General features: G+C 36.8%; 1 protein-coding gene across 1 annotated transcript in view; it reads left to right on the plus strand.

Moving 5' to 3' along the window:
* The window catches only part of Kcnj3 (potassium inwardly rectifying channel subfamily J member 3), a 160,865-nt gene that overhangs the window by 12,388 nt on the left and 124,963 nt on the right, over positions 1-23,514 (plus strand). The window contains exon 2 of the mRNA XM_006974227.4: positions 85-301. Within this exon, the coding sequence (XP_006974289.1) occupies positions 85-301 (217 nt within the window). The remainder of the gene's footprint in view (positions 1-84; positions 302-23,514) is intronic.

The raw sequence follows: 23,514 nt of genomic DNA on the forward strand, positions 1-23,514 counted from the left end.
GCATTGATGTAGATGATTATTAGGCTACCTTGAAATTTTCAGTACAAGTGGTGATTTCTTCTCTTTTTCTGTGTGCTTGTCTAGTCTCGGCAGACACCTGAGGGTGAGTTCCTTCCCCTTGACCAACTTGAACTGGATGTAGGTTTTAGTACAGGGGCAGATCAACTTTTTCTTGTGTCCCCTCTCACAATTTGCCACGTGATTGATGCCAAAAGCCCCTTTTATGACCTATCCCAGCGAAGCATGCAAACTGAACAATTCGAGGTTGTCGTCATCCTAGAAGGCATCGTGGAAACCACTGGTGAGTAAGAATACTGATGTGCCATCAAGTTTTTCATTTAGAATTCTCTACTATGTACCAGTACCTGCAATAACTGGCCTAATGTATCAGTTCACAAGCGTAAAAGTAAAGACATACCATTTAACATCCTGATCACACAAAATAGACAGCATTTCAAAAATGAAAATTGTTGTTTTGGTGGTTATATACCTGGGTTACCAGTAATATTGATTAAAACTACTACTTCAAAAATGAAGGTTGTTGTTTTGGTGGTTACATAACTGGGTTACCAGGAATAATGATTAAAACTACTACTTCAAAAATGAAGATTGTTGTTTTGGTGGTTATATACTTGGGTTACCAGGAATAATGATTAAAACTAAACTAAGATGATATTTTAGAAATGAGTATGCTGTTCTATTTTAATAACAAAGATTTCCTATAATCATGATTTTTTTTCTTTCAAAATTTAAGGCTAACAAATCTTTAGTCATCAGCCTGAACCAATATGTGTTTTTTTGTTTTTTATTTGTGGTGGTAAAATGGAGGGTCGGGGGAGTTTATTGATAAAGGTCTGGCATCTATTCTGTGGAGCCTCACAGGAAAGTGCCCTCCATGTTTGTGTGTGCACACAGAAGCAATGCTATTGTTTCAGAGCAGAGCAGCAGTTTCCATAGCTAAACACTGACTACAGTTTTTCTTTCAAAACAGGATTTTTTTTCCTATTCAGTTTGACTAGTCTTTAAGCATCCAATGCTATTGGAATGCTCAAAAATAAATTTCTACTCTCAGAGGAAAGTTAGGCAGACAAAGAAAAGAATCAATAAATGTAAGTGTATTATTTGGGCCATAAATATTGCCAGTTTTGTTTGAAGCCTGCTGAGTATTTGAGACTAATGATACATAATTATCCTCATAATTACTTATGTACATAAGCAAATAAACATTTGTACAACTTGACTTTTGCATGTTTTTCAGGTAATAAAGAAGCAAGAAATATTTTAGTTTTTCCCCACTATTTTTTTGGGGGGGACCAATAACATCTTAATCTTGAAATGCTAACTGTTAAAGTATGGCAATATTGGAATTCACAGTGTCAAAAATATAAATTCAAGTTTCAGGCTAGGGTGTCTCTGATTTCATTGTACCACTTGTCCAAGGAGTAGGCAGGTGGCTGCCGATTTTTACATCTGTGGCATAGCGGCTGTTTGAAATTAGGCAAGGTACCATTTGTCTCTAAACTGCATCTTTCTCTTCATAGTGGGGCCATTGAATGACCAACTCACAACTGACCTTTGATATTGCCTTAGTTATTAATGCTTAGCTTGAAATTAAGATTTTTGAAAAGAAGTGACAAAAAATTTATTAAGTCGGAAATTTGACTTCTGTGTGTTTTATGATTTGCATTCCTCACTCTGTCTTCACTTTAGAATCAGTGTTAATATTTTCATGAAATATGCTACTAAATAAGGAACCAGTTTAAATTTACTTAGGATGTCAATTTTTGCGTATCATTTATCACAATAAAATGTTATATTAGAGCATAAAGACAGGTATCCCAAATTTTACTTATTACTTATAATATGTGCTTTCTAAGTGGTTATTAACATAATCATTGAGATAAGTGAATTTCTTTTTTGTGGCAATCTTAAAAATCCTCCATTTTCACCATTACTTATGTAATTGTGTACTCATTCATCCATCTGATATCTCACCCTAACCACTGGAATTTTTAAGCATGAAAACATTTCCCTACAAGATGAGTTTAAAGATAAAATAGGGCTGTGTGTGTGTGTGTGTGTGTGTGTGTGTGTGTGTGTGTGTGTGTGTGTAATAATGTCTTTTGTTACTGTTTCTACATCAGTATCTTAAGGGCGAATGCTGAAACATGTGACTTTGTAATTTCAGCTGTATTTCGGGGAATCATGGTTAGTAAATGGTGCTGTGTAAGGTCAGATGGAATTTTGCACCATCAATTATTCATTACTAGTATTGATTTTAGTTTGATGACATTCTTCACTCTTGCATTTTTATCCTGTCTGTTTTGTTGAAAGTCAACTAGCAGAGAATACTTTGCACAGGTAATCTAAAACTTGGGTGGAGACTGAATTACTTACTTAGAGATTGCTTTTCATGGCAAAGAGCACATATTCTTCTTCCTTTAAAAAAATCTCTTAATTAAACAAAATACAAAGTGAAACCACTGCTTTTAACACATACTTTATGGAAAATTCATCTGATATTTCATTTATATACCCAGCACAGCTAATAGAGTCTTAACACTGTTCAAATTCTATAAAACCTGGTTCCAGCCCTCATGTACTAGCTTGATCAAAATAGCACATTTTTATTTCACTTGGTCATTTAACAATTTTATTGAAATATACTCAGATTTCATTTGAATGGTTTTTGCCCTGTATGCAGCCGTCCCCCCAAAAAAAAGAAAAAAAATCTTTCTTGTGGTATTTACTTTGGGGAACAAGGCAGATAGGTTCAGTATGATTCAAGAAGCAAGAACATGATTCTTTTTCTAAAGTTTTTGGGTGTAGAGCCTTGGGATTGAACTTGTGCTTGGTGTAACTTTCCATCATGTTTGAAATTAAAGAACCAACATTGGTGTCATTCATTAACTTACCATCTAAGTATTGAATATATGTTATGTGCTTGCAAGAATCTAAGGAACTAAAGGTATAATGGTGACTTAGACGGAACTACTTTCTTCCCAGGGTTTATATTGTAAGTGACAGTGACATACAGTAAATCACAAATAAGGTTAGCAATCACAAATGACAGTTAGCATTGTCAAAAATTAAATAAAAGCAAACCAAAACCAAAATACTCCCCTCACCCCTCCCAAAGTCAGTTGGTAGTGGGGGATGTTAAAAACTGAAGACTACTTTAGGTTGATGTTCAGAAAATGTTCTAAGGGAGGTGACACTTTATCCTAATCTTAGCTGGTTGATCTAAGGGCAGATTATGACAGGTCCACAGGAATAGCTGGTGCAAATGCCTGGATGTGGAATAAGCTTTGTTTTGATAACCGAGAGAAAGCCTGTGCTTGGGAGTAAGAACTAAGGATGTGGAGGGTAAAGAGAGAAGTTAAAGTGGAGGGCTAGCTGTCACTGCAGAGGATCTTACTTCACTGAATGGCAGCATTACGGGTTATTTAGAAAGAGGAGTCATCGTTTAGTCAACTCTGCTGATATATAACAAAAATCCATTTTCTCCCTCTAACATGTAGTTTGTTTAGAGTTACTATCTAATTTCTTGGAAATTTATACAGTTCTAGACAGTTCCTTTTTTTCTGTCAATCATCCTCACCTTCTGACACCTGTGCACCCGCACTCCATAACCGGTCACTTCTAGACAACCCTTTACTAAGAACTTTTACATTTCATGTTGTTTTTGCTTCTTCCTGATCCTGTGGTCTCAGCAGGAATAGAGAGGACCAGGAGGTAAGAACCCAGAGGCTTCCTGATTTACACAGAGTAAGGTAGTAGCCTAGGACTTCTCAATTAACCCTTTCCCCTGCCCTTGGAAATATCCAGTCACCAGACTCAGATTGTTGCTCTGCTTAATTGAAAGGAGTCAGGCTCTCGTGCATGCCACAGTCTAGGTTTCAGCAATAGCCTTTGATCTTTGCTCATACGGCAAGTTCTTGCCATAGAATATACCTCTAACTTCTGTTCTCTTCACTGCTTCTCCCAGGAGAGTGAGCACTGCTGGACGCAAACAAAGTACTGCAGATTTGGCTCATTAGAACGGGATGCTTTCAGGCTTCAATCTGGTTTCTGCTGCTATTTGGCAGTCTTTTTAATTGTCTTTTCTGTACTCTCAGGCTCAGTCCCCATGGGATCTATTTTAGACCTTTCTCTGTCTCCATGCCCCCAGTCCCAGCTGTCCTATCTCTTTCCTGGCATGTCATCTCTCTACCCATTCTATTAAAAACTATATGACACTTCAGTTTTTGTACATTTTTTTTTCTTTCACCCATTTCTCATAGTTATGTTCTTTTCTTTCCTGGTATTTGTTACTAAGGCTGTCTCTTTCTTTCTCTTTCTTTCTTTCTTTCTTTCTTTCTTTCTTTCTTTCTTTCTTTCTTTCTTTCTTTCTTTCTTTCTTTCTTTCTTTCTTTCTTTCTTTCTTCCTTCCTTCCTTCCTTCCTTCCTTCCTTCCTTCCTTCCTTCCTTTCTTTCTTTTTCTTTTTTTTCCTCTTTTCTTTTGAGACAGCTTCACATTCTCTGACCAGGTTGACCTGGAACACATGGCAGCCTCAGCCTCCTGTTTGCTGCTCTGACCTGCACGAGATAACAATCTGCTTAGTTATGCTCCTTAAGCATGGTTACCTGCCACCAATGTATCATATTCAGTACCTACCAACATCTTCCCATTGATCCTTTTTCCGTGTTCTAAAATCTCAATCCTTTCTTTAAAGGAGTAATGTCATAATTTTTCCATCTATACTTTGAAGATTTTTTTCCTGGGATTCAGAGGGGTGGCATTCTTCCCCCACGTCTTTGCCTTTTCTTCTTTTTGGTGGTTGCTAGTCTTTCTTTATGTCTGTAACCCTGGCATCTTGGGCTCTATCAGCTGTTCTACTGATTCTCTCTACTGATTCTCCCAAGCTCCCTGACCTTACTTATGATTTTCTTTTTTGTTTTGGTTTGTTTTGTTTTCAGTCATAGCTCTCACTACTCTACCACTCTACTATTCATCTCCAGCTAGGAAATCTTTCAGTCATGATTTTGTATATTCTTTTAATTCCAAATCATTTTCTACTTAGACACTGACATTTTAATTCAGAGTTCCTTTTCCCAAGAACCATGTCATCTTCTCATCTTCCAATTATAATATATTTTATTTTGGAGCGATTATCTGTTTTACTACCATTTTTTTTTTATCACAGATTACCCCTTTCCTTATCATATCCGGCTAATTTATTTATTGCACTAATACATCTTGAGAACTTATTACTCTGAACCCTAGAAAACATACAAATTAGAAAAACAAAATTTCTGCTCCTCTGGCTTTTTCTGTGAGTAACACAAGAAACAAAAGGGAATGTCAGGAAGTGGGAAGTGCTGTTAAAAACAGTAATGAAGGTCAGGAGGTACTAGGAATGCAGAGGCCAAAAGGCCACAGTGAATAGTGGACAGGTGAACTTTGAGCAAAAGAAGTGAAATGTCTCAGCTAAGGTGACTCTAGGTGAAGGTGCCAGCAGGTGAGAGTGTTCCCAGGCAGACGCTTCTATTCTTAGGAATGGCTCTTTTGTTACCTGTGGTTACCCTCTGCCCTCCTGTTTAGGCATGCATCAAGATGGTACTTTGAAATCATGGTTGTTCAGATGAGGATATAGCTGCTGTAGGATCTCCGCTCACTAGCAGATTGCATATGGCAGTCCAGTACATAAGACCCAACTTTCATTATATGCCTGTTCTCAAAAATCTTAATGACAACTAAATAACAATACACACATTAATTATTTTTTTGAGAAAAGTAGATTGTACCTCTTCCTCTAAAGCTCATGCATGCACACTCACTTTTGCCTTCCGTGTTCCTGATCATGCTAATTTTCGTTGCCTAGGATGACATTTCTCTTTCCCAAGATTGCAAGAGCAGCACAGGATCTGAGTTTCTCTTGAGCACAGTAGCCCCCCGTTTTCTTTACTAGGCCATTAAGACTTATTAACCATGCAAGAGTTATTACTTAAATGCTCCTTTCAAAAGACGTAAGCAGTACAAATATGCAAAAGCAGAAGCTCTTTCTTAATTTCATTTGCTGTTTTATTAACATGTTGATTGATTAACTGTTCAAGTGTCTGCATTTGATATAGTACTGTGCTCAGTGTACCATTTCATAACTTGTTTTATTATATTATCTATTGTTGCTGCCTTGTGTCAAGTCATAATGCTGCATCATTAATTTGAATGGCTCTATTGTATGCTAAGACATGCTTGTCTTAATCTTATACAACTAAGCCTCTAATCTAGGATCTTTAAATATTTTCTTTTTAACAAGGCAAACACTGTTGATAGCTTTAATTTATTTACTCCCATCTAGCTATTTTAGATAAACTACTAGAGACAGAATTATTGGGTGTGCTGGTCAGGTTTTTTGTTGTTGTTGTTGTTGTTTATTTGTCATGAACTGGGATCATTTGGGATGGGAGAACCTTAAAAGAAGAATTACCTCCCTCAGATTGGCCTATGGGCATGTCTTCATTTTCTTCCTCCCTAACTTGGTTTTGGTCAGTGTTTTATCATAGTAAGAGAAAGCAAGCTAGGACACTGGATCATGAACATATAAATCTGCTTGCCTTTATTTTATCTTTAATTAAATTTGTAATTATTTTATGATGTTGGTGATTGAACTCAAGTTCTTGCTGGAGTTAGAGAAGCATTGTAACATGCCACCACATTCTCAATCCAACTTCTTTAAATATTTTTTAGTTTTATTTATTATTTTATGTTTATGAGTGTTTTGCCTGCATATATATATATGTATGTATGTATGTAGACCATGAATATTTCTGGTACCTGTAGAGGTCAGGTAAAAGCATTGGATCTCCTGGGACTGGAGTTACTGATAGTTGTGAGCTCTCATACGGAATTCACTCTGGGTCATTTGCAAGAAATACAAGTGCTCTAAACTACTGTGCCAATTTCCAGCTGCCTGCTCTTTTGAAATATGTAATGTATCTCAGGAGTCCTATCTGAAATGGAAATATCAATAAACAACTGTAAATTAATGTGTTCATTTCTCCATATATCTAACCAAAGTAAACATTTTAAAATCATTTTCAAACCTTTGATTAGTGATGATGAAGAAAGCTTTCCACTTGCCTGCTTACTGGCAATGCCTTTCGTCTTACAAATTATTAGTTAATATGTCCTTTTTTATGAATAAACTGTATAATTAGTAAGATAATATCCCTGGCAGGTCTTATTTTTTGATAATACATTTTCTTTATGCAAATCCAAGGAAGTATATTGTATTTATTTCATAAGTACTTTATGGCAGACAAGGCAGAAGGTCATCAGAATGATACCTTGGCCTTCTAGTCAGAGGGACAGCAAGTGTAAATGTGAGGGTTCATTTTGCTAAGGGCATCACAGACAATTTGAAATGCTAATAGGAGTGTAGAGTGACTGATGAAAGACAAGCCTTGGCTGATTCCTAGATAACTGTCCAAATATAAAGTACAGACAATAAGACTGTGAAAAGTATTAGTGTGCTCAGATGATGCTTCACGGTAGAAAGTTCCCTGTGGCAGCAGGTAGAAGATTGATTCAGTGGATCGGAGACTGACTACAGACCAGTCATTAGGTTGTTACAACAGCCCAGAGCAAAGGTAATTGAGTTCTGTTTGAAATTTTGTGGCTGAAGCAAACGTGTGGCTATTGGAAGTAATGAAAAAGGCCTCAGGTTTGAAAGCCGTTACTTGTGATTAAACAGAAATGTTGGGGAAACGGCCCCAGGATCTTTCCCACTGAACTCCCACTAGTTACTGCGAAGAAGCCTAGATATCTGGGGGGCAGGGTGGATTAACAAATAAAATAGCAATAACAAGCTACTGAGTCTTTTCTTTACCCATGAAAAATCACTAAAATATCCTAAAAAGGAAAATTCAAAGAGTACCATTTTATCTTCTTAGTAAGTGAGATGTGCCATCATTTTCTTCTCTTGAAGATTTTATGGTATTTAGCTTTATTATCAGTAATCAGTCATTGGGCCTTTATGATCTTTTGGGAAACAGCAACCAGCAAACTGCCTCGTGGTACCTAAAATGAGGCTATTCCAACATGCCTACTAGAAAATTTATTCATCTTTCCTTATTGCATCCTTTCTGAATTACCAGCTATTGAGTCAACACATAATTTAGAGCTAAGAGTTATTAGCTTCCCATGTTAATGACATGTAATCTGTGTGGATGGGAGGTTTCTCACTAGTATATTCATAGTAACTTCCATGTTTATTTATTCAACAAGTTGTTATTGCTTCTTAATTGTGATTGTACGTACATTTTTCTTTTTACCTTAATTAACCAAGTCAACATAAATCTCAGATACTAAGATTTCTGTTTAAACTAAAGCAACTTTTTTTAAAAGCTGTTTCTAAACAAAAGTATACCTTATTGTTTTCTTTTGATAGGTCATAGAAAATTTTCAGGCTAGAAAAAATTAGCATTTAAGTATTGAAGCATGAAGGAGGATGACGAACTAGAGCAGCCTACTATTAAAAGCCTTTGTGGACTATAAGAACTTCAATGATGAAGCTAAGAAAGTCCTGAGCAAACAGAGATGACTTTTCACACTCCACAGAAGCACAGATTATTAGATCAGCCTTACTAAATGCTTGCTTCAATTCCAATGGATTTTATTTCATTGATAATGGAATAGAATTTTCAGTGCTCCTGTTATCTTCCACCATTTCACTTAGTCTACATTTGTCAATATTAATCCCTCAAAAAAAAAAAGAGGACATTTACTCTTAGTTTGTCCATGGTTTTTAATTGCTCTTTTATAGTTTGTTTGATGCAATACCTAGCATCTTTGGATGGGAGTTTCTCATTTCCCATGCAGGACTTTGGGGTGAGTGGGGATTCCTGGACATGCAGCTGGGATCTAGCTGGCTCTGTTCTGTGGGATGTTCTGTATGTTAAAAGTGTTGCTCTGATTGGTTAATAAATAAAACACTAATTGGCCAGTAGCCAAGCAGGAAGTATAGGTGGGACAAGGAGAGAAAAGAATTCTGGGAAGTGGAAGGCTGAGGCAGAGAGATGCTGCCAGTCGCTGCCATGAGAAGATTTTAAGATACCAGTAAGCCAAGAGCCATGTGGGAATTTATAGATTAATAGAAATGACTTAATTTAAGATATAAGAACAGCTAGCTAGAAACCTGCCATGACCATACAGTTTATAAGTAATATAAAAGTCTCTGTGTGTTTACTTGGTTGGGTCTGAGCAGCTGTGGGACTGGCGGGTGAGAGAGATTTGTCTTGACCATGGGCCAGGCAAGAAAACTCTAGCTACAGCTCTGCCATTGTTACAGTTTTGTCTAAGACTGCTAGAAGCAAAAGAAGTTAGAAAACTTCTTGGATAACACAGTTCACCCTTAAATATAAGCACCAAGACATAATATTGAGAAAGATATTTTTTCTCCTTTTATTAAACAAAGGTTCTTTTCTCATACTATATAATCTAAATACAGCTTCCCCTCCCTCTATTCTTCTCAATTCCTCCCCATCTCCTCTCCCACTTGGATCTACTCTTATTCTGTCTCTTATTAGAAAAGAATAGGTTTGCAAGAGATAGATAACAACAAAACATAACAAAATAAGATAAAACAAAAACCATCATATTGAAGTTGGACAAGGCAAATCATCAGAAGGAAAACAGCCCCAAGGGAAGGCACAAGAATCAGAGACTCACTTGTTCACACATTCAGGAGTCCCATAAAAGTAATAAACTGAAAATTATAGTATATGTACAGAGGACCTTGTCCAGACCTGTGTAGGCCTTGTGATTGCTACTTCCATCTCTGTGAGTTCATATGAGGGCCTAGTTCTCCTGGTGCTCTCCATCACCTGTCTCCCTTACTTCTTCTACTTTCTTCTCCAGGGTATTCCTTGAGATATGAGTGGAGGGATTTGATATTGACATCTTGTTTAGAGCTATATGTTTGAAGGTCTTTCTCTCTTTGTAAGTGTCTGGCTGTGGGTCTCTGTATTTGTTTCCATTTACTGCAGGAGGAAGCTTCTCTTGTGACAGCTGAACAAGTCCCTGATCTATGAGTATAGCAGAACATCATTAGCAGTCATTTTATTGTTACTTTCTTTTTAGGCCAGTAGTATTTGATTTTATTCTTGGTCTCTGGGCTATCTTATCTCTGGTTCTTGGTCACCCAACCAGTGTCAAATATGGATTCTGTCTCATGGAGTGAGCCTTAAGCCAAATAAAACACCAGTAGTTATTCCCACAAGGTTTGTGCCACATCTGTCCTAGACGGTTTTGCAGACAGGATAGATTGTAGATCAAAGATTTTGTGGTTTGGTTGGTGTTTGCACTTCTCTTTTGGTAGCCTTGCAGAATAATTTTCCATGTCAAGACACTAGAACATGGGGGTGAAGATTCTATGCAGGTAGAAGCTAAACCAAATGTCCTTTTGATTAAAGTATTTATTGACTGTAATACACCTTTAAAATTTAAAGCATCTATTTACTTATTTGTGTGTGTGTGTGTGTGTGTGTGTGTGTGTGTGTGTGTGTGTGTGTGTTGGTGTGTGCCACATGTGTTGGTCAGACAACAACTTTCAGGAGCAATGTGAACTTTCCCTTTACCATGTGAATCTCAAAGATTGAACTCAGGTCAAGTTTGACATGAAGCACCTTTGCTCAATGAGACAGCTTGATGCTCCATCAACTGCAATATATCTTTAAAAAACTCAAATTTATTACTATTTGTATTTAAATTTTATTATAATTTACATGTACCCATATGACATGTGGAAGATGAAGCAGGGAAGAATTCATGGCAGGCACATGAAGGTCCAAGAAGACTGCTGTGGACTCTGTTCTCTATTTTCAACTTTATTTGAGTTCTGGTGGTTGAATTCAGATCTTCAGGCTTGAATGGCAATGGCTATACCCACTGAGCCATTTCAATGCCTCTCAAATGTGATACCTCCTGAGTAAACTTTTCACATTCACACATGTTAAAACCGAAAGAGAATACAGATCTTTAGACTTGTGCAATCCTCAGAGATGGAGTTTGTGTTGATTCAGACTGTGCTGATCAATGTAGCCAAATGCAAATTAGTGTGGGAAGGAAACAGTGAAAATCAGGGGTATGAATTAAAATGTGTTGCTGTTCATCATCCTAACTATGAACAAGATGTGATATCTATTGTGGAACATTGTGTAAAGATGTGACATAAATGCCAAACAAGGATGCTGATGCCACTCATGGATGGAGACTTGCTGCACATTCATTAGATGCAGAACACAGTGTGCAGTTATTTGCTGATGCACAGGAGGGAATAGCATTATGCTTACGACAAAGTTCAGAAAGACAACTTTCATTTCACAAGAAGACAAACATTGGCAATTAGTCAATGCCAAACCATTTTGGACCTTTCTTTTCTGAGGACAAATTTGCAGAGATAACAGAGATTAAATAGAAAGAGGCTTTTAATAGACAATGATAGCAAATGGATTAGATTTTACATTCAGATAGAGTGAATGTAGCTTGACAAATTAGAATTCTAAGCCCAATTTGACATTGTCTCACTGTGATTAGTTTTTACTCTGTTATTTCCATGCCTTGGGCTGTGTCTGAGAAAAAGCTAAGACCAGTGACCTACTCAGCTCATGGCAGTGACTTCAGCATGGAAATTCAAGTGGAAATCAGTGCTGCTGTGACATTGCTACTGCCCAACACAAACACTAAAGCAGATGAAGGGACATGGGGTTACTTCAAAGGTGTGGTATCTTAACATTTACTAAAGTTAACAGTGAGGTGGCATCAAAGCATGGAAATGGTATCTTTATGGACAAGAGTGTTGAGGAAAAGGTAGACAGATATTTGATTCTATATTGTTCAATGGAAGATTTACCCTTGATTCTTTTGGTTATACATAGGCTGCGTTTGCTTTGTTTCTTTTACCAAAAATTTCCTCATCAACCTATCAGTAGCTTGATTCATGGCTGCTGCCAACCTCAGGACAGAACTATGTCTAGACTGTTACCAAGAGATGATTAGATCTTATAGCTTTTTAAAGAAAGAAATTTTTAGTCTCCTTCCAGATTACTGTCAAGCAATTTTCCATATATCTCTAAGCTAATTTTTAATATAACTTAATGTCTTAATTTTATTATATCTAATTTAATTTTTGGTTTTTTGTCTAAGGTGGAAACTGTTCTGTTTTCATAGCCATCATTAGTCATTTGTAGTACCAGGTATGCTGTATATTACCACTAAATGCAGGTAATACTGACTCTTTGGAAAGTTATCTCCCTATACATATAAGTATGAGAAAATAAGTATAGGAGGGGCAAATAGATTGTGCTTTGAGGATGAAAGTAGGCCGGGCCTTACAGATGGAACATATCTACTGTTTGTGGATGTTCTTACAGCATTTATTTTCATACTTTTTCTGCATTAAGAGTTTACTTATAATGGAGCCTGCATGGGTCTGAGCTAGGTCCTCTGTAGTACTTCTAACAGTGGGAGTGGGGGCTGTCTCTTACTCTTTTGCTTGCTTTTGAGACCCCTTTCCTCCTACTGGGTTGCCTCAACCAGCCTTGATATAAAGGTATGTGTCTAGTATTATTATAACTTTCTATGCTATATTTGGTTGATATCCCTGGGAAGCCTGCTCTTTTTGGAAGGGAAACATAGGGGGACTGGATCAGGAGGACAGGGGAGCTGGAGGGGAGGGACTTGTAGAAGTGGAGGGAGGGGAAACTGCAGTCAGCATATAATGTATAAGAGAATATTTAAAAAAAGAGTTTATTTTCTGATTCATCCTCCTGATTCAGCAGTTCCCTAGAAATGGCTTCAATCTTTCCGAATTTGGAAACACTACTTTGAGAATGGATGAGGAAACTTACATAGTCTCTTTGTATATGTATCTGTATTTCTTTGGATTAGTTTTATCAGCTCCACAAATATTTCAACATGTGTTATCTGTCCACAAGTTTTGCTTTGCTGTGAATTTTCCTAGCTCCCCCTCTTTTTATTTTCAATTATACTTTGTTTTCCCCCACATACCTTATCACACATTCCATACAAAGCGTCCCAAGCTTACAGAATATAGTCTACACATTTAAGTGTTAATGTTTATGACCTATGATTGTTGAATAGTCATATATTATAGTAGTGAAAAAATTCAGGTGTCCTAGGGCTTTAGGACAATTTGCTGAAGTTGAGGATTGGCTTTGGGCCTGAACTTTCACTGTGTTTTCAGTGCAATTACAAATGATCATATGGTTAATGTGATGGCTGTCTGTCACTGTGATGAAACACCAAGAAAATTTACCTTATGAGTGAGCAAAACTCATGTTTTCATGTTTTAGTCCATAGTTCTCCTGATTCCATTCCTTTAGGCTTGTAACAAAGTTTCTCTTTCATGGAGGTCAAGGAACCAAGAGACAGAGAGGAAGACCCACAGTACCAATATCTACTTGAGTATGCCTCCATTCATCCAACTTCCCCTAACGAGACCCTCCCATTACACAATAACACTCTATCATCCAGAGACTGAACCTTTAGGACTAGAGCTTGGGGAGCACATTTGAGTTCCAAACAGTAGCATTGTCTAATTCACCCACTGACTTTTTAGTATTCAGTTTAAAAAGCTTAATTATAGTTTCTCTTTAAAATGCACCCTATGTTACTAAGAGAATACATATACATCTTATATGTATTAATATATTTCAAGTTCTATCAGTTCAACAGCTCAGATGACAATTTACCTGAGTTGATCATTTAATTATACCCATATGATATGATGTTCCTGAAGGTCATGCAGTTGGTAAAAAAAGAAATGAGAAAAGCATATTTCTTACCCTCACCCATCCACCCATTGGGAATCTGTGTAACTATTATAAATACAGAAGAAAACAACAAAAGGCACATTTATATATTTTTTAATTTCAGCTGTCATCTAATTGGACAGTGAATTATAATTACAAGATAAAATATACCTCAATGATAACCTTATTAAAATTTTCCATTTGACAGAAACAGAAACCAAGTTTTAATGACATGGAAAGATTTGCTGACCTCAAAGCCCTTGTTTGGATAAGTCTAGAACATGTTTTATGTTTCCATCTTATTCTAGCATTCTTCTTATTTTACCAATTTAATTTATTTAAATACATTTCTTACTTCCTTTCTTTAAAGATGATATAGAGAGCTTATTTCATTAAGGCATGTCAATGACTTTTGCCATTTGACATTTTAAGATTCCAAGTTTTGATTAGATGGATTAGCTACTTCACCAAACAGAATACAAAACAAGAGAACAAGTTGGTGAACCCCTGAAGATATGACTTCATCAGTAAAGTGCTTGTCACATAAGCATGAAGACCTGACATTTGATCACAGTCCTCATGTAGAAAGTTAAATATACTGGCATGGGCTATAATCCCAGCACTGAAGAAGTAGAGACCAGTCTCACTAAATTGGTGAGCTGGTAGGTTCAATGAGAAACAATGTCTTTAAAAAAAAGTAAGGTAGATGATGATTGGGGAAGACATGGTATTGACCTTTGACTTACATAGGCATGTGTACACATGAGCACATAGACCTCCTCATATGTACACACACAAGAACATGTACACACAGATACAGCCACCAACTCCCTCACATATTGTGGTGTTTATCAAGGCAACTCCATGTAGTTAAAAAGGAGGTTTATTTGGGGGTAACTTGGGACCAGTAAAGGGGTTGGTTACAGGATCCTAGAGAGGTGAGGTACAGTCAAGTGTGGTTTTCTGGAGAACTCTGCTCAGTCTACCATCCAGCATCCAGGATCACAAGAAACCTAGAGCACAAGCACGTTCAGATCTCAGGTCTTAAAGGCTTCCATCTTGGCCCTGCCCCAGAGGCAGGTCATAGGTAGGTGTGGGAGTTACCAGGAGCCTCACTGGGGGTAATACTTCCAGGTCAAAGCTGGAGCAGCTACCTACTACACACACATACTAGCCATGGTCATTAACCAAAACTCAAAGACCTGTTTCTTTGGAGCTCTTAAATATACTGAATATTATAGCTGGTATAAAACATTTACAGTCAAGAAAAGGACAATTTTATTGTTATCATTATTTTTGTCCTTCTTTTTTGTTGTTATGAGAAAAATGTTTAGTAAATACTGACTACAGATAAATTCTACCCAATTTTTGAACAAAATAAATTTTTACTTGATGTATTGAGAAAAGATCCAGTTAATTCATTTTTAATTATAGCTCAAGGATTGTCCTTTTCATGAATTGCCAAGCTTCATGCAAGTTGTGATGTGTTTCCTTCTCACACTATGAGAGCTAGTCCTCAGGGAGGAGGCTTTCAGCTCAATTCCTCCAGGTCTTGTGTCCAAAGTGGATGATGTCTTCAGCAATGGAATTATACTTTGAAATTCTGGGAGGAAATTAGAGGTGACAACAATAGCCTATATGGTTTTTTAAATTTCTTTTATTTTTTAAAAATCTTTCTCTCATATATTACATCCTGGCCACATTTTCCCCTCTCTCCAATCCCCCGAGTCTTTCCTTTCTATCATCTCCCCACAACTCCTCCCTCCTTGTATCCCCTCAGAAATGAGTAGGCCACTCAGGGACGTCAACCAAACATGGCATACTATGCTAGAATAAGATGAGGCACATGCCATCATACCAAGGCTAGCCAAGATGACCTAGAAGGAAGAAAAGGGTCCCACAAGCAGTAAGAGTCAGAGATAGTCCCCACTCCTACAGTTAGGAATCCCACAAGAACACCAAGCTACTCAGCTACAACATATCTGTAGAGGATCTAGGTCAGACCCCTACAGGCTCCCTGGTCTCTATGAAACAGTGAGTCCAGTTAGTTGATTCTATGGGACATGTTCTGGTGGTATCCCTGTCCCTTCTGGTCCCTCTGATCCTTCCTTCCCCTTCTCCTCAGGCTCCTGAAGCTCCCACTAATGTTTGGCTGTGGGACTCTGCATCTGTTCCCATCAGTTGCTGGATGAAGTCTCTCTAGTCTCTTTGATGACAACTCTGCTAGGCTCTGGCCCCTGAACACTCAGAAGGCAGGATGAACCATAGGTTGAACATTATGTGGCTGGGTCGGTGTCCCAGTACCCCCACTTGAAGCTTTATGTGATTACAGAAGATGGATGGTTTAGGCTCTGTGTCTCTGGTTACTAAGAGTCTTTGCTAGGGTTACTCTAGTCTGACGTGGAAACCTAGGTCAATGAAACTCCATGTTTTTGGAATTTCTTCAGCTCTCATGACCAAGAAGAGAGGTTTCCCATGCTTAGCTCTGGGATTAAGATAGTCTAAGTTTCTTGGGGTAAACAATGTCACGCTAAGTGGCATGATTTTGTTTAAACTCACCCCCTCTCTCTACACACACAAACACACATACACACACACACATATACACACACATACTCAAAAATTATCTCTATGTGAATATCTGTAAATGCATATGTACATTTACATATAAATATTATCATAAATATTGTGTTTCCTTATGGCTTTTCAACATACTTTGTCTTATTTATCCATTTCCTTCCCTCTTCCTTATCCTCCCTTGCCTCTTCACAGTTAAGCCCATCACCAATTTTCCCACTTTCCCCTTCATAACAACCATGTCCTACTATGCCATCTCTAGAGCTCCTTAGTCACCCTCCTTCCTAATTAACATGGCCACTTTTTTTCCTTTTTCCTTTACTGGTTTCTGTGGCCATTCCAGGTTATATATCCATTTGTAAAAAACTGAGAAGTAGAATCTATGAATAAGATATGTATAACTCTCAGAGTTCTCTTGAGAATTCAAAGACGAGGTGTAGAACATGAGTTGTGAAGCTAAAGGAAAATATTTTTAAGCTCACTAAGTGTGGCTGCCTTATCCTTTTCCTTCTTTGTGGCCAACTTAAAACATGGACTTTCATAGGTCTATTAACATTGTGATTATGATTATTAGGAATATTGGGTTCCTATATCAAACTCTGTATCATTAGTTCATGAAAATACTCTTATTTCCCACTTAAAAAAAACTTATTTGATAAAGTTCAACTAGATTTTCAAATAACTTTAGAATCATCTTTGTGTTGAGCCATTATAATGGATGGAAAAAAAACATGAATTAAATGTACTTAAAGCGTACATTTAGCATTTATTGAATATTGTGGGTAATCTTACATAAAATATTTGTTTAGATTTTTACCTTTCTGGAACCCAGAGTTTACATATTCCAGTAGTTTGAATGAAAACTGCTCCCCCAATAGGCTTGAATATTGTAACACTTGATCCCCAGTGGCTGGTGCTCTTCAGGGAAGATTCAAGGCTGTGTCACACTGCTAGAGGAAAAATGCCAATATGGGTGAGCTTTTAGAGTTTAAATCCTCCTCTGCTTCCAGTTAGCTTTCTGCTTCATACGTGTGTTTAAGGTGTGAGCTATCAACTTCCTGCTCTAGCTGCCATGCTTGCTGCTTGAAGGCATCCTTGCTTGCCATGTTGGGCTCATCTTTCTGGACCCATAATTCCAACACAACTTTTCCTTCTATAAGTTGTTTCCTTCGTGGGTGTTTATTACTGAAACAAAGCAGTAACCAATGTACATGCAATGTTAATTTTAAACAATTTTATTTAAAATTTTATACCTAAGGTACATTGTTTTTACCACTGTTACCAGGGAACCAGAGCCTCATAAAAATGTCCTGTGTCATTACCTCACTCTCCCCTTCTACCCAGAACCCTGACAATGTATCTTTGGTTATTCATTGTGGTATCTTTTTCATTAACAACAATTTGCTTACAGTACTTAAAACTACTGGTCCCTTGGTATTATCTACTTCTTATAGTAACAGTTTTATCAGTTTATTTATTTATTTTTATTTTATGTGCACTGGTATTTTGCCTACATGTATGTTTGTGTGAGGGGGCTGAATTCGCTGGAAATGGAGTTACAGACAGTTGTGAGCTGCCATATGGTGCTGGGAATTGAACCCTGGTCCTCTGAAAGAGTAACCAGTGCTCTTAACTGCTGAGCCATCTCTCCAGACACAGCGCTGTCACTTTTATTTACTTTTTCATTGCTTCATTAATTAAATGCAATTTTCAACAGTTCATAGCAAAATAATGACCCTTACTTTGAAATGCTATGTACATAAATGTCCATGCTGCAGTTCACATATTCTCAATGCTTCATTATGTTAAAATGTCTTCTCTGTTAGCTTACTAGATACTGTTAATAGGCTCAGTGTCACCTTTTTTCTTTTAAATTTATATATTTGGTTCCTGAAAGCACTGGGATGAATACATCTCCAATAGTGAAATTTAATGTTTGCAGAGTTGTTTGGATTTTCTGTAGAAGAATGTGGAACATGACATTTCAATTTACTGATGTTTAAAATATGTCAAATGTTAGAAGGAAGTTGGACTGCAGTATTTGAGAGAATTTTCTCATGTAGTGGTTACAAGCACTTTGGAGTGAAATTGCCTGATTCAGTCTCTCTGTGCTTTGTGTTATTTGTGTGATTCTAGATAAGTTGATTTACGTTTTTTTTTTTTTTTTTTTTTTTTTTTTTTTTTTTTTTTTTTTTTTTTTGGCTTGGTACCTGTATACAATGAATTCAGAATGAAAGTATGTCATTACAATGTCCCTATTGAGGGTAGGCCAAGATTAACAACATCAAAATAAGATTGCAGGGTGGATACGATTAGCTCATTGCTAGGAAAGGGCATCTTTAAGTAATAATAATTGTTGCTTTTATCATTAAAATGTTTACAATGAGGCTGGAGACACAGTGAAGAAGTTAAGAATACCTGCTACATATTCAGAGGACTGGAGTTTGGTTCTCAGCACTCACAGCTCTTAGCTTCCAACCACTTAAAGTTCTAGCTCCAGAAGGAGCTGATTCTTTCTTCTGGCCTTTATAGGCTCTCACAGGAAGTACACACACACACACACACACACACACACACACACACACACACACACACAAATAAGTAAATCTTTAAAATATTTAATGATATAAGAGACCCAGTTTGCTAATTTTTGAAGACTAGAAATATCTTGAAACACATTAACATCTGTAATTTATACTAATTTCTGTAAAATTTAAATGTACAACATTTTAGAAATGAGTACCAAACATGTTTTTGCTTAGAAGCACAGGACTGGTATAATTACAAAAAATAGGAAAACTAGATTGATTAGTTTTTGATTGGGAGTATTATATTTCAATTTGTACATTTCCAATTGGTTTACCAGCCAGACACTCATAGGAGAGGTTCTTCAATCCTATGATTTTAAATGCTATGTCATAAAATAATGTACTAAGATGAATAAAGGGCTTCTGTTCATATGATTAATCATGGTCATATAGTTTTCTTTTGAATTTGAGTGGGACCTTTAATGTAATAGTTAATATTTACAATATTGCTATTACACATTATTTTTAATATCTTAACATTTGCTTCTAATTTACTCATTCCTTCATTTTTTTCTTTTCTCATAATATATGTGCCTTCCCTAGCTTCATTGTTATGTAAACCACCAAAGTGAAAAAATATACAGGCTTATAATGCCAGTGGACTTTAAGCATAGTGATTTCTTGTCACTGAGGAGGGGGCAGAGACTGAGGACTAAGGGGTCATGGGGGAGAGCACCACCAACTCTATAAACCCTTTCTAAAAAGTGAGACAAAAAGAATAGTGTATGCATTATGAACCAAACAACAATGAGATCATTGAAATCAGAATAATCCTATTCAGAAAGCTTGATTTATCCTTGTGACACTTTCTCTCTACATCCTATTGTCCACATTAGTAGTGCATTTCATTTCAAAGAGTAGAAAACCCAAGACAGCTAGTTTACTTTTTATTTATAATGAGATATTCAGAAATAGGCACTCTTGCTAGTTCAGCTGCTCAAAGAAGGCATTAGAATCCAACTCCTGCCTGTTTTTGCCTTTTTAAAACATATGCTTTTTTTCCTTAAGAATTAGAAATGGCTACCTTAGGCTCAGGCATCATCCCAGTTTTAAGCTGAAAAAAACTGGGGAAGAAGGAAGACCAATAGCTCTTACTCCTAGAGATGATTTTGTCATTTTATTCAGAAAAAAATATTCCTAGGAAAACCTGTCTCTATAGCCTTGGTCACAACTACCTCCTTCCACCCCCTGGTCCCAACTGGATGAGTTTTAGTAATTCAGTATTTTTAGCTGTACATACTTTCTTGGACTAAATAAAGATTCTTTTTTTAGTGAGGAATAATGAGAGGTGGGAATGAATAATCTCACATATGAAAATGAATTCTTTCCTCGGCCAAGTTTTAAAAGTTATGCTAAAGAAATAAAATGAAAAGCATTGTTTTATATCAAATTTTCTAGCTTATTAACTTACAAAGCTAAGTAATGAAACAAATGAATGTTGTATTTTATTAGTAGTACTTGACTTAGGAGGGAGATATTCTTGGTAGAGAACTACTAAATTGTGCATTATTAAACTGTGTGGTTGTCAGCTTGTTAGTATGAAGTAAGAACACTAAGATATAAATGAAAACTAAACATAAAACAAAAAGCCAACATCAACTGTTTTTAATTGACCTATGAACATTGAATATTAAATGGCATGTGCAATATTTTAGGAATGTCATGTTTTATTGTTTATTTAAATGTGCTTTTATTCCTGACACATACCAATCAAATTTCATCACAGATTAGAAAATGTACCTTCAGTACATGATTCTTATCTATAATGCATTATTTTCTCACACTCCTCAATAAATTAAAAAATTATTCCTTGCTTGATATGTAATTCAGTAAGCTTGCCAAAACTGGAATCACATATACAAATAATTTATCAGGAGCTGCAAAGAGGGACCATTGACTAAGAGCTCTTACTTCTCTTACAGAAGACAAGAGTTAATTCCTATCACCCATGTTGGGCAGCTTAACACCACCCATTACTCCAATTCCAGAGGATTTGACAGCATTTTCTGGCTTTCTTGGAGACCCATGCACACATAGAGACACACACACATACATAGATATAAATAAAAAAGAAAAGAACCTCATAGATTGGTGCCTAGCCGGTTTGTCATCAGAGAGGCTTCATCCGGTGACTGATGGAAACAGATGCAGACCCACAGCCAAACATCAGGTGGAGCTTGAAGAATCCTGCAGAAGAGGGGGAGAAAGGTTTGTAGGAAGTAGAGGGGTCAAGGACACCACAAGTAAACCCACAGAATCAACTAACCTGGGCTCATGGAGGCTCAAAGAGATTGAACTAGCAATCAGGGAGCCTGTATGAGACTGACATAAGCCCTCTGTGTATCTGTTACATTTGTATACCTTGGTTTCCTTGTGAGAGTCCTAACAGTGGGAGTAGGAACTATCTCTGACTCTTTTGCTGGCTTCCAGGACCCTACACCTCATGATGAGTTGCCTTGCCCAACCTTAATACATGGGGAGGAGCTTAGTCCTACTGCAACTTGATATGTCATGTTTTGTTGATATCTCCGGGAGGCCTGCCCTTTCCTATACAGAAATGGAGGAGTAGTGGATTGTGAAGTGGCAATGGAGATGGGTAGGAAGGGAGGAACTGGGAGGAAGGGAGGAAGAGGAAACTGCAACAGGGATGTAAAATAAATAAATAGATGATTAATTAAAAATAAGTAATTTGGAAGACTTTTTTCCTAAAAAGAAGAATATAATTTATTTAAATGTGATGATAAGATTCATGTTATAAAAATACATGCAGTAAAAATGCCACTTAAGAGGTGGATATGCTGGAATGATCCTTGAGAGTGTGAGGTCAAGGTGGCTCACTCAGATGAAATGTTTCCTCAGGAGACTTTTCAGTTGTAAATATAATATTAGCTATTACCAAGACCAAAGGCTTGATGTGATGGTAAACTTTAATTGAAGCAGGTTATTGTATTTATATCTTGCATGAACATATAATAAGATATGGGTGGTCAGATCTTACGGTGTGCAGATAGCTTCTTTAGGGCTAGGAATGTCCTAGAGAGTTATGGAAACTAAAGTACATGCAGTATATTTTTAATATAAAACTGTAGGCTTCCATCGTCCATCTTCACTGTCCTCTGACAACATTTCTGTCTTGTAATAGCAAATTCATAGCTAAATCAAGGACAGCCTTATTCCTAAAATACACATGAAATAAAAATAAAATAAGCCAAATAATTTGTTTGGTATGTTTTAAATTCATGTCATGGTAGTTTCTGTATAACTAAATAATGATATTTACATAATATTGTCTGATATGCTCATTGCTAGTGAGATTAGTCTTTCAGGGAGGTGACAGGGAAATGAACTGGGATTTGGAGAGGAAATCAAAAGTAGGATTTTGTCTGATAATATTCTCCCAGGAAACATTTGATTTACTACTGCTTTTCTATTTGAGGGTGTTCTGGGTCACCTAGGTTTCCATGCTTTGATAATGAACAGTTTCTCCTAATGCTACATTTAGGTATGTAGTGAAAAGTCAACACTGTTGTTCTACTGTGAGGATAAAAAGGACAGCAGCAATGTATTGCTAATAGTGAGGAGAGATGAGACTGGCAAAGATGGGGAAATTTATTTATCTTACATTTGAGATCATACTATAGTTATCCAATTTCTCCCTTCCCTTTCCTTCTTCCACACTGTCTCATATACTCTTCCTTGCTTTCTTTATGGTCTCTTTTTTCATTCAGTGTTGTTACACAAGGAACACAGAGTGAGAGAGATAGTCTTTCCTGGGGAAGATGATACCCACTGACTACACAACTACCAGTCAGTCCTGAAAACAAGCATACAAGGAACAATATACAGACAGAGCACATTGTATTCATGCATTTAAGAATATATAAAAACATGTAGAAACACAGATATATGTATGAAAAATGATGTTTTAAAAAATTTTCCCATAAGTGTTCAAAAGGAAAATGTTTCAGAGTAATTCGCCTTTTAGATGAAAAAGTGAACTTGAACCTTGGCCTGTGTCTCAGTCACTCTTCTATTGCTGTGAAATGACACCATGATAAAGACATCTCTTATAAAAGAAAGCACTTAATTGAGTGCTTGCTTACATTTTCAGAGGGTTAGTCCATTATAATCATGACTGGAAACATGGTGACACACAGACAGACAGCGTGCTGGAGAAGTAGCTGAAAGCATTACATGCTGACCTGCAGGCAGTAGGCAGAGAAAGATCCTGGGCCTGGCATGGGCTTTTAAAAATTCAAGTCTCAACCTGAGTACCACAGTTCTTTCAAAAAGGCCACACCTTCCAATTCTTCCCAAACAGTTCCACTAAGAAGTAATGAATCATTCAAACATATGTGCATATGAGCACCATTCTTATTCAAAGTATCACAGTCTTTGTCACACAAATTAAAACAAATCTGCTTAGCTATTAAGTTTAAAAGGACAGGTATACAGTTTAATGTTTATTATTGATTTGTCTTCTCATGAGCTAAGGAATACTAAAGTTTTTCATGTTTTAGTTCCGAATTTCTGC

Source organism: Peromyscus maniculatus, chromosome 4 (assembly GCF_049852395.1).
Source record: "Peromyscus maniculatus bairdii isolate BWxNUB_F1_BW_parent chromosome 4, HU_Pman_BW_mat_3.1, whole genome shotgun sequence".
Classification (NCBI taxonomy): Eukaryota; Metazoa; Chordata; class Mammalia; order Rodentia; family Cricetidae; genus Peromyscus; species Peromyscus maniculatus.